The sequence below is a fragment of the Mastomys coucha genome, unplaced genomic scaffold (assembly GCF_008632895.1).
Source record: "Mastomys coucha isolate ucsf_1 unplaced genomic scaffold, UCSF_Mcou_1 pScaffold13, whole genome shotgun sequence".
NCBI classification, from domain to species: domain Eukaryota; kingdom Metazoa; phylum Chordata; class Mammalia; order Rodentia; family Muridae; genus Mastomys; species Mastomys coucha.
In genome coordinates, this window is record NW_022196895.1 from 78,494,952 (window position 1) to 78,507,751 (window position 12,800).

At 44.8% G+C, this 12,800-nt stretch overlaps 1 protein-coding gene across 5 annotated transcripts in view; it reads right to left on the reverse strand.

Moving 5' to 3' along the window:
• Znf236 (zinc finger protein 236) overlaps positions 1–12,800 on the reverse strand; it is a 98,170-nt gene that overhangs the window by 60,557 nt on the left and 24,813 nt on the right. For all 5 annotated transcript variants that reach the window (XM_031366156.1, XM_031366157.1, XM_031366160.1 and 2 more), the window contains 4 exons: positions 11,926–12,098; positions 9,326–9,469; positions 4,984–5,187; positions 3,944–4,169 (listed from right to left, as the gene is read on the reverse strand). In XM_031366156.1, coding sequence (XP_031222016.1) covers positions 3,944–4,169; positions 4,984–5,187; positions 9,326–9,469; positions 11,926–12,098 — 747 coding nt within the window. The remainder of the gene's footprint in view (positions 1–3,943; positions 4,170–4,983; positions 5,188–9,325; positions 9,470–11,925; positions 12,099–12,800) is intronic.

The window sequence follows — 12,800 nt, forward strand, 5'->3', positions numbered from 1 at the left end:
TGGGCTTTCCTCCATCAATCACATTTAAAGAATGCCCACAGACTTGCTTACAGCCCAATCTTCCGGAGGCATCTTCTTAACTGAGGCTCCCTCTCCTCAGCTGACTTTGGCTTATGTCAAGCTGATATTCAGCTATCCAGCACACTTATTTCCCAGGAAGGTCTGTGTCTACCACCTCTTCAGTCCCATGTGCAGAGACTGAAGGAAGAGCCAGAGCTGCTGCTGCTGTTGCTCCTCCTCCTCTTCCCCCCCCCCAACCCCCCCAGCAGCCAGGCCAGAGGAAAACACAGGTATCCTAAAGAGGACAGAATCCAGCCCTATGGCCAGCCCTGGAAAAGCAGGCACTGCATAGACAGTACTGTGCTCCTTCAAGTATGTCTGGTGGTTCACTGTGCAGCAGAAGAGTGTCGTGGAACTGATTACTACCATCTAAGGAGAAGCTGAATGTAAATGTCCAAATGCCAGAAAACCCTCACAGCTGGTACATCCTCTGGAGAGCCACAGGGAGATCTGCTCATAAGAACACCACCCTGAGTGTTCTCTGGCACCTTTATAAACTTCTACCCTGGAGGATGCAACTAGTGCTGCCTCACCAAGCTCTGCAGAGGCTCTGACAACCACCCATCTGAGCCCCTCAGCTACCTGCAGCGCTCTCAGCAAGGAGGGACCACGACAGAAGGTGACTACAGATGACTCACACGCTGTGAAGTGTACTCCAAATAATTATTCCCAGCTCTGCTTCAAGGGAAACAGGCCACAAGGACTAGATCTCCCTCCCCATGCTTCCTTAAGATCAGGAATGCCAGGATTTTCTTTTACAAATGTATGCATATGTATAAATGTATACATGTATATTATGACAAATATAAACTAACAAGTTCAATCAAGTCTAGCCATGCATAAAAAAGAGGAAAAGTTAAAGAGGGTGGGGTTGAAGTGAGGGCTAAGAAGCTCCGTGTTTAGGATCTCTGGCTCTGGCTCTCCTTACTTCCCTCCCTGAAGAGTAAGAGGGAGGGAGGATCAGGGCCTAAATAAAACATGGTTTGTTTCATGTTAATAAACCAACCACTATAACTGACCACCCTTTGTAGTAAACTTAGCACAATATGATCACAACACAAAGGAAAAGGAGGAACTCTGGGAATCCTCAACATGACTGCCTTACGCAGACTTGGTAAACTAAGCACAGAGAGGCCTTTCCTAAACCTCACTCAATCCTGAGGCATTACCTTCATCCCCAGGAAACTGAGAAAGAAGCAAACTTCTGTCAGCACATCTACACAATTCCCCATGAGAAAGATCACCAATACAGTAAGAATGGGAATCCAGGTTGGGGAGGATGGGGCACACCTATAATCCCAGCACTCGGGAGGCTGATTTAGACCTTCACCCAAAACCAACCTGTATGGAGAGAGATACGATCTCAAATACAGTAACAAAACAAAATGAATTAGACAAATACAGTTGTAAGTGCCTGTAATTGTAGCATTTGGGATGCAGAGCAGGAGAATCAGAGCTGCCTACAGAAAGAGTCCAGAGCAGCCATGGCTATTCAGGTATACCATGCAGCAAACAAACAAACAAACAAACAAATCACCAACCCCGCCACTGCCCCTACATAACAGAGATGTCTACCCGGGAGCTGGAGACAGGGCTCAGCAACTAAGACCACACCCTCTCTTACAGAGCACCTAGAACCCACACCAGATGCTGCACAACCACCTGTGTCTTCAGTTCAAGGGAGACTGCAGGCCTCTAGCTTCTGGTGACCCCTGCACTAATGTGAACATAGGCCACAGACAGAGACACACACATACATATACATAAAAAGGAGCTATGGGTAGAGGCACCAGGTCTGAACACAGTTCAATCCCTGGAACCCACAGGGAGGAAGGAAGAAATTCAGCTAGTAATCCTATGACTTAACACACACACACACATACACATACACGCACACACGCACACACACACGTGCACACGCACACAAAGTAAGTAATTTAACAATTTTTTTTGTCAACATAGAAAACACAAAATCATCTAGAGTCAAACTTCTACAATACAGACATTACAAGTTGCTTGATCCATAATCAAGAGACAAAACTCCATCACCTTTCCATATACCAACAGCAAACAGGAAATGCGATCTAAAGACAGTTGGGGGGGGCGGGGAACCAGAATGACATAAAAGATTCACAATATCTTAGACTCCAAGACAAGAGGTTCCAGGAAAACAACCATGCTCACAGCTATGAAGATACTATGATGGTTAATTTTCTTCATTATGCTAACTAGATGTAGACTCACACCTGTAAATGTGTGCCTGTTTACAGAGAGACTTGAAATAGAAAGACCTGTCCTAAATGTGGATAACGTGGGTGGTAGAATTGCATGTGCTGGAGACCCAGGCTGAGAGAAAACAGAAAGCGAGCCGAGGAGCAACCTTCAGCCCTCTCTGCTTCCTGACTGACATGGAGATGCAATGTGACCAGCCACCCCACATGCTGGCTACCATACTCTCCCTACCAAGGTCATCTATATTCTAAAGCCATGGGCCAAAATAATCTCTTCCAGGCTTCAGTTGCTTCTTCCAAAGCCTTAGTCATAGCGATGAAACAAGCAACTCACTAAGTCAGTGACCTGCAGACAGGTCTGTGAATATCTTTAATTTAGCACAAACTAGACAAGAACCATGATAACTCATGTAAAAGACTTCATACACGGGCTTTGAATTTGCATCCGCTCATTACAAGCACATACACACAAATGTGGCTTTACTCTTCCTTGTTCCTTACAGATCTTTAAAGTGAGATGCTTCACTTCTTTTTTTCTAAAGATTTATTTATTTATTTAATGTATATGAGTATAGCATAGCTGTCTTCAGACACACCAGAAGGCGGCACCAGATCCCATTACAGATGGTTGTGAGCCACCATGTGGTTGCTGGGAATTGAACTCAGGACCTCTGGAAAGCACTCAGTGCTCCTAACTGCTGAGCCATCTCTCCAGCCCAGACGCTTCCCTTCACTATCCCATTTCTCACACAAAGAGCAATGGCAGATCAAGGGGAACAGAAGAAGAATGTTGCAATGTTGAATAAGAAGCCAGGCTCCCTGCTCACAGGTCACCGATGAGGAAGTGTTTGCTTTATGCGAAGGCTATGCCCACAGAGGTGGCTGTGCTGCCCAAGCCTTGCAGCCACACGAGAGGGCTGTACTAGACAGCACTCCTGGTGAATGCCTGCTACTGTGAAAGAGCACCACGCAGCCTGGGAGCCAACTGAGGAAAATGCAATCCACCTGGAGAGGTGCCGTGCAGCAAGGACACTGGCTGTCAGCCCAGCAACCCCAGCAAGGATCACGCCATCCAACAGTCCAGTGTAAAGACGGATCAGAATGAGCTCCGTCAAGAGCCTCCATGCACACAGCACACTAAAGTCAGTCTGGAGAGACAGCTGCATGTTTGGGACCGCAGGAATCCAGCTGTGAAGAAAGATGGCATCTAGAACAGTGCAAGGAAGGAAGCCAGGCTGGGCCGGGTGAGGTGACCTGGAGTAAAGGACAAGGGTGGGCATGGGGCAGCCAGGCTGGCAAATGTGGTGGGATAAGTGGCAGCACCCAGGAAGAATGAGGAGACTCTGCAGGTCACTGTGGGACAGGGGACCACAGGGCACGAGCTGAAGAAGCAACAGATGGACAGCTGGCAGAAACAAACAGTAAGTAAACAATGACAGGCTGAGGCCCCGCCTTGCAACTGGCACAGCAAAGAAGCCCTCTGAGCTAAGGAGGACATGAGAACTCATCAGAAGGCCGTCCGCCTTTTCTTTCTCAATACCAGTCAACTGCACCTCAGCTTCAGAACTCGCCATGGAGACGGCACGTGAGGAAGCGGGAGGCTCACTTCCTAGCAGGGTGAAAGCGTCTACACAGAAAGCATTGTGAATTACCAGGTAGGAACGGGGATTTCTTCTTCAGAATTTTTTTCTCTTTCTTCTCCGTCTTTTCCGGGCTTTCCTGCCCCTTTTCCTGCTCTGCATCCATGGCATCAGCTTGCTCTGCAGACACACTGGAGGCGTGTGGACTCTGCGTGGCCGCTGTGGCCTGAGCGTGGCTGCAGTCGCTGGGAGGAGCTGCAACTGGAAGTGAAGACAGTCCACTGTTTTCTAAGGCTTGCTGGGACAGAACAGAACTGCGAGGTTAGAGACGGCGGCGCCCCGAGATGCCTGCCACAGCTTTACCCACAGACTCTAACACCACACCAAGAAATAAACAGTTCCAACAGACTATTCACTCTGAGAGGCTATGACACCCCTTCTAATATCTGACACTTCACCCCAACCCAAAACATGGTGCAAGTAGTCACATTTCTTAAATAAATGGAATTAGAAATAATGGACTGACATTCAGAAATCTTAGACCACTTGGGCAATCTTTAAACATATCCCAGACACAAATTCTCAGGAACACCTTTAACACACACAGTGCAGAGTTCCTGAGACTTCCTCCCAGCAAACTTATAATGAGGTACAGAGAGGAGAGGCCCGCTGCCTCATTGGAGGTGAAGCAGGTCTGCAAGCAGCACTCTGACCCGGATGTGCTGGCCATGCACACACCAATACATGCCTAGGACGCGCTAACTAGTACGCCGGCACCTCAGGAAGGAGGAGGCACTTCTTCCAACTCTCTCAACTGGACAAGCTTTTTAAAAAAACAAAAAAACAAAACAAAAACAAAATCTACCCCTGTCCAATCAGTTCATGTACAGAATAGTTTAAAACAGAGTTTCCATCTTTCCAAATGTACAGATTATGAACCCTCTAACCTCAGCACTTCCTGTCGGCAATCACATGGGCATATTTCCTCTTACTGTGACCATTTCCAGTGTAGCCACACTGTAACCAAAGGCTCTGCATCTGCCTGCTCACTAGCAAACTGACTTCTGAGACCCACATGTGAGAGTCTTGCCCAGCAGGTAAGCGCTCTTCACCTGGAGGATGTCCTGGTTGATGCCCACTGTCACACTCAGTTGTCGCCCAGACTGTGGGGACTGCTGTGCCTCCACTGGCCCTGGCTCAGACAGTTCCAGAAGCTGCTGAATGACATCAGTCACTGCCTGAGAATTCTGCTCACTGGACACTGAAGAGACCTGGGCTTCCACCTGCTGCAGAGGCAAAGTCTGAAAGATCGTGGCCTGGAACACAGCAACATTTCCATTAAAAACACAACTTCGAATTTAAACACAAAATATATTAAGGGAATACCCCTTAATGGCATTAAAAGCTATTGCTTCTCAAATATAAATTTGAAATGTAATTCTTCAATGATTTCTGTGAGGTACAACTTTGCCTCTTAAACCTCACTCAACACAGCCCTTCTACAACCGCCTGAGGGCTCTCATGTGAAGGGTGGCAGCTACCAACGGCCAGCTCCCCACTAGCCACCAAGACAGGCGACTGAATTTAAAAAAGCACAGTGTTAAAGAGAGACAGAGAAACAGAGGTCAAAAGGGAAGGAGGTTGGTATGGTCCAAATATTTCACACGTCTCAGATGCTACAGCCAAGAAAGTTCTGGAAAATACAGCTTGATTCCTGCCAACTCAGGAAATGCCAGGCCCAAAGGCTCATAAGGGCAGTGCAGGGTCTCTGCCACGCAGTGTAGAGGTGAACATAGTGTCTACACTTGCAGACTGCTCATGATCAAAGGTGACCCTGCACAGTCAACAGGGAGATACCCAAACTCCTCAGTTACAGCAGTGTGCACAACACCGCATGTGCTTGTCAGTAACAAGAGAGACTGGTACTGAGACACATATTGGAAGGTCACTGATTTACTCTGTTAGCTTCTATATGTCTAAAACTGCTATTAAAGTAATTTTAAAGCTGGGTGGTATTGGTACATGCCTTTAATTCCAATACTTAGGAGGCAAAAGCAGGTCTGAGTTCACCAGTCTAGTCTACATAGCAAGTACCAGAACAACCAAGACTACAGTGTGGGACCCTGTTTCAAAAGAAAAAAAAAAACAACAATTTTAAAATAATAATAAAGAACACCCTTGCGAGCCAGGTATGGTGGCGCACGCCTTTAATCCCAGCACTTGGGTGGCAGAGGCAGACGGATTTCTGAGTTCAAGGCCAGCCTGGTCTATAGAGTGAGTTCCAGGACAGCCAGAGCTATACAGAGAAACCCTATCTCAAAAAACCAAGAACACCCTTGCCACCTTCCATAAAACCAATGGAACTTATCTTTCAACAATGAACAAACAAATGAGTAGATGAATGAATGAGCAAATGAACAGGTGAATGAATGAATAAATGAGTGAATGAAAGAGTGAATGAGTAAATGAATCAATAAGTGAATGAATAAATGAATAAAACCACAAGGGCCTGCCTCTACCAAAGTCAAAAGAACAAACTCTCTGGCAAGACTCAGAGCACTTTGTATGGCATTGAGTTCCTTAGACTACAGCTTTCTGTGCTCTGACAGTGTATTCCAGACAAGGTTCTCATGGAGGAGGGGATATGCAGCCAAAGCTGTGCCTTCCTGACAGATGCGTATACTGACGCAGCCTTTACACTCGGATTCACTGTAGCCAGGCCTCTGCACAACATGGGAACAAGACTGAATCCATCCCTCAGTCTCCATTATGGGTGAAGGAGGAGCTGGGGAACTGCCTGCAACTAACAGTTATTGGAAGAGGAGGAGGAGGGGGAGGAGGAGGAGGGGAGGGAGAGGAGGGGGAGGAGGAGAAGAGGGGAAGGAGAGGAAGGTGAGGAGGAGGAGGGGGGAAGGGAGAAGAGGGGGAGGAGGAGGAGAGGATGTCATTTTCTTTAGTGGTACAGCCATGGATAAGCTGCTCTGGGTCCAGTAAATAGCTCCCAGCCATGCCCAGGCAGGAAAGCCATGCCCAGGCAGGAAAGCCATGCCCAGGCAGGAAAGCCATGCCCAGGCAGGAACCCGGCTGACCTCACTGGCCACACACAGAATGAAAGCATAAGGGCAGAAAGAGAGCTTGAGGAAAGAGCTCTAATGTGGGAGGCAGGCAGGATGAGAGATGGGTGGAGGAAGTGAGGATGAAACCGTCACGCAATAAAACAGGTTCCTTGGTGTGACTACATCTGGGACCTAACTAAAACCAAAAAAGGACTGGGCACACCTGTGAGGGACTTTTGATTAATTAAGTCATTTGCAGTGGGAAGGTCCACTTCTAATTCAGGTCTTCTGAGGTGGGAAGAGCCATCTTTAACCTGGGCCACACCTTCTGCTGGCAGTCTGTGTATAAACATGGAAGAAGGCAGCCTGCTCTCTTTGCCTGCTTATTCTCACTCTTGCCAGCAAGTCCATTCCTTCATTGGCATTAGAGCCTACGTCTCTGTGATTCCAGTTTAACTGAAGACCAGCCGAGACACGCAGTTTCATGGACTGAACGACTGCTGGATTCCTGGACCTTCTGTTGGTAGTCAGTCATCGGTGAACGTGGACCATAGTCTATAAACCACTCTAATAAATTCCCTTCAGATAGAAAGATGGATGGACGGATGGATGATAGATAAATGGATAGAGGTAGATAGATAAATAGATAGATGGATGATAGACAGACAGATAGATAAATGGATAAAGGTAGATAGATAAATGGATGGATGGATAGACAGATAAGTAGATAGACAGACAGACATTCATTCTTTAAGTTCTGCTCCTCTTGAGGACCCTGATGAATATACTTGGTTACATGCATGCAAAGTAAGCCTTCACCAGCTGTGCATGGAAATCTGGCTTGTTTCTGTCTTGTGAGACACGAGCAGGCAGCTACAGATGAGAAGGGTCATGAAGGAAGAGAGGACATGACACAGCAGATCAGATGGAGCACGGACTGAGTTTCAGAGAAAGATGCCTTACCTCAGGAACAAAACTTTAAAAACAAAACATCATATTGTGGATATAGCTCTGAGCTCGCTCTCTGTCTCTGTCTCTGTCTCTCACACACACCACATACAAATTGTCATCCAGATTATTTAGTATAGCCATCTTTTGATTTACATACTACCAAAGAACATGGTCAAACTAATATTTGGTCACTGACACACTAAAATAATAACTTTTTAAAACAGTGAATCCAAAACAGAATTTTTAGATTTCATAATTGTTGAACTATTTCTCTAATTAAAAATAAACTGAGCCGGGCAGTGGTGGCATACACCTTTAATCCCAGCACTTCGGAGACAGAGCAGGTGGATTTCTGAGTTCGAGGCCAGCCTGGTCTACAGAGTGAGTTCCAAGATAGCCAGGGCTACACAGAGAAAACCTGTCTAAAAAAAAAAAAATTAAAAAATAATTTAGGTTAAGAGCACTGACTGTTCTGCCAGAGGTTCTAAGTTCAATTTCCAGCAATTTCATGGTAGCTCACAACCATCTGTAATGGGATTCAATGTACTCTTCTAGTGTGTGTCTGAAGACAGCTGTAGTGTACTCATATAAATAATAAATAAATCTTTAAAATAAATAAATAAACAAACTAAGGAAATTGCCCCTAACTACTAAATTATGAGAAAAAAAAACAAATCACAAGGAAGGAGTGTCAAGTTTCTAACCCAGGTACTAACCAGTACTGAAGGAAGGCAGTGCTCCACACACGAGCATCACACACTCATGCGTGAGCATCCACGACATCCTGCACTGTCGTCACCTCTTTTAATGATACCACATCCCATGCTTAGACTTTGCAATTTATTACCGATTAATAAGATATGCTAAAAGTAACTGAATAAAGCTAAGTTATAAAATCCCAGGAAAAACACACAAAACCGTGTATTTTGCATGTGCTTTTGTATGGGATTATATTCTGTGGGTAATATGTTTGAGTATGCCTGTCTGTACTTGGAGTTATTCCATCTCTAAATACATGTACTAGAGAGCAGAACTTAGTATCCCAAAAGCTAAAAGACTTAGGAAAAATTATCACTGCCACATGAGAAATATTATCTACAAAGTAGATTAACTCTTGAATTATAAAATAAAGATAAACAATACTTAATGGTTATTAATAGCATTGACTGTAGGAATTGAATTTCATAAATTATTGATACATTTCTCTTTGTTTTATGGTTTTACATGACAAGCCATAATTTGAGACTATTTATCATTACCCTGAAGTTTAGACAGATTAATTTTCATTTACTAAAAAAAAAAAAAAAAAAAAAAAAGAAGCACCTTATTTAGGAAACCTTAACTGCACTTTTTGGTACTAAATACTTAATTTAAACTTTTATATTTAAAATGAGACTTGGGGTTTGTTTTTCCAAAGCCCTCCTATAAACCAAATTATTAAACTTACCGTTATAACATGTGCAGTCTCTGTAGAACTTGTAGAATTTGGTGGTCCACCCATATGCATCTTGCTGATATGAGTATTTAAGCTACCTAAACTTTTAAATATGCAGCTACATTCTGTGCAGTTATAGGTAGGCCCATTTTTTACCTTAAAAAAAGAAAACAGTTTTTCAAATCTTTGGGTAATACATAAACATATTTAAATTACAGAAATGAAATTTACCAGTCTAATCAGAATGACATAATTGGGGCTAGAGAGATGGCTCACTGGTTAAGAGCACTGACTGCTCTTCTGAAGATCCTGAGTTCAAATCCCAGCAACCACATAGTAGTTCACAACCATCCATAATGAGATCTGACGCCCTCTTCTGGGGTGTCTGAAGACAACTACAGTGTACTTCCATATAGTAAATAAATCTTAAAAAAAAAAACCAGAATGAGATCTCTAGCCCGGGGGTGTATTATTTTTGTTTTAAATTAGATAGCTTGAGAATCAATAATACCACTTTTTAATCAGTGTTAACCAGCTTAAGATCAATTGAGGACTGTGGAGATGGCTCAGTGGTTAAGAGCACTGACTGCTCTTCCAGAGGTCCTGAGTTCAATTCCCAGCAACCACATGGTGGCTCACAGCCATCTGTAATAGGATACAATGCCCTCTTCTAGTGTATCTGAAGAAAGCAACATAAAATAAATAAATAAATCCTCAAAGATCAATTGAAATCAGTGTTTCTTTAACTGAGAAGGGGCTAGGAATGAAGAAACGCACTTTTCTTGTTATAATTTAAATATCAAAATGTCATGGAATGTTTTCAACTTCTTAGACTGTTAAACGTGTTCTCAAGGAAGGCAGGGCATGGCTGGGAATACACTGTCACCACTGAACTTCAGGCAATAAGCAGACGTGGTGGACTGGAGTTAAAACACACACACTAAGTTTAAAATCTATCCAGGCTGGGCAGTGGTGGCATACGCCTTTAATCCCAGCACTTGGGAGGCAGAGGCAGGGGGATTTCTGAGTTTGAGGCCAGCCATGTCTACAGAGTGAGTTCCAGGACAGCCAGGGCTACGAAGAGAAATACTGTCTCAAAAAGAAAAAAGAAACCAAGAACAATTATTGATGGCCCTGTGTACTCTTTTGAGACAAAATTATGTAGCACCTTACCACTATTTCATGTGTTAAAGATTTAAAAAGAAAATAACTTAGTGCATACAGAATTCTGATCTGTTCTCTAAAACTAGGTAAAGTACTTAAGTTCTTTTTCATTTTTTCCTTCATCCCTCTCTTCTCCAAGACCTATCATGTGCCCCCTCTCTCCTTCTCTTTTTGTGTGTATGTGAAAGAGAGAGGGAGAGAGAAGGGGGGCAGGGTGGCTGCACATGGCAGCCAAAGGACAACCTACAGTGTCATTCTTCAGGAGTCATCTACTTTGTTGCTGAGGCAGAATTTCTCAATGGCCTAGACCCTGCCTATTCATCTAGGTCTGGCTGGCCAGCAAGCCCTACGTCTGCCCATCTCCCATCTCCACACTGAAACTACATGGATGTGCCACATGCTTCGCCCTGCCCACCCTGCAATGTGGATTCTGGAGAATGGACTGGGGTCCTCATGCTTACAAAGCACACACTTTAGGCAAGGCCCTAGCTTTGTTTTTACTAAGGAGGTTTCTGTTGGGTTTATTTTGTTTTTTATTAAGTAGCCCAGACTCCCCCCTCAAAATCACAATCCTCCTGCCTCAGCCTCTTGAGTGCTGAGATCATAGGTGTCAGTTGCTCAGGTTTATAAAATTGTTTCTCTCCCCAGTCAGAAAGGTGGTACTTAAGGGTTAAGTACCACCATGAAAAAAAGTTCACACATGCATATTTGCCTTTTAAAATGATAGTTGTCATTGTAAAATAAACCAATTCATGATATAAGTATTTCTGTTAAGTAAATAGTCCCTTATAGTTTATAATTAAACTTTAACTAAGATATTATATCTAAGAGACACAGTGATGCATAAAACAAGGTTAATCAAGTTAACAGGAATGTTTCCAGGCTATCTAAATTTAAGCAGGACCTGTAGATGACAGCCACAGTCAATCAACTGAGCAGACACAGGCAGCAAGGCAACTGTGCTAGCACAGGCAGGCCTGTGGGAAAGCGAGACCCAGGCCAAACGCCAGCGTCACTGTCGACAGCCTCTCACGCTTGCTGTGCCTACTTCAAGTTCATGAAATAGAGGACTACAGTCGAGAGGTTACATAAAGATATTGTCATTTCAAAATATTTCTTTATAGTAAGAAGGCAAGGCAAGATCTTTATTCCTCTACATTTAGTAAACTCCCCAGAGTCTACTACCGTGGTCCACCCAGTAATTCCAACACTCAGGAGCTGAAGCGAGAGGGGCTGCCGTCAGTACAAGGTCAGCCTGAGCTACACACTGAGTGCCACACCAGCCAAGGCCTGTCAGCAACAAACAACATGTTCCCATCAGTGGTCTTTGCTAAAATACGTTACTCAATCTGCATTTTCAAAACTGTAAAATTCTCAGGATAGCCATTAATTCAAGAGGCATCTACGACACTTTGTGACAGTTCTCAGAACCCAAACACCATGCTCACCTCTGAGTGGACCCTCTGAACATGGGACTGCAGGTTCCCTTTCTGAGAAAAGGCGGCAGGACAAAAGGCACAGGCATGCGGCTTTTCTCCTGTGTGCTTGACCATGTGGGTCTGCAGTGCCCCTTTCTGGTTAAAGGCTTTTCCACACTCACTGCATTTGAATGGCCTTTCACCTAGTCAGAGAGAAGAATCGGTGTGAACATTTTAGAATGAGAGAAATAAGTACGCAAGGTGTCCAAAGTCCAGGCTCCAGCCCACCCTCCAGCCAAAGCATCTCGTAGGCATGCTAAAGCCATAGACACAGGCGACTCCTAGTGCTCAACCTGTTTCAGAAAAGCCTTTCCAGATCCCCAGAGAGCCCATGGCAGTTTCTGCAGGGCCAGTCTTCCATAGCTTTCTCAGCCTACTTACTCCCACATCAGCCCTGCTGGCTATCCCAACGACTGTCTACCCCAGGGCACAGCGCCATCTATCCCCATAACCCCCAGGGCACAGCGCCATCTATCCCCATATCCCCCACCTGTCCAGCCCGATGCTTCACCAGGCCCTAAGTTGTCTGCTGTCAACTCAACAGAGGACTCTTTGAGATGACCCAGTACGCTTTGTCCAATGCTTCCACGGCTTCTCAGTCTCACTTGGGTCTCCTCCCACCACCTGCTCTACTCAGCCTTCTTCTATTCCCTCAAGAGACATGGTTGCACTCAAGGCCACTGTTCCCTCTGCCTGCCCATCCCTGAAAACACACACAGCTCACTCCTTCATGGTTCTTCCGGTCCTGGCACAGTAATCCTACAAGAGTGACTCTTCAATCGGGAACTTTTGACAATTCACTTATTATCCAACGTCTCTTACAATAAATGCTCCAAGAAAGAAAG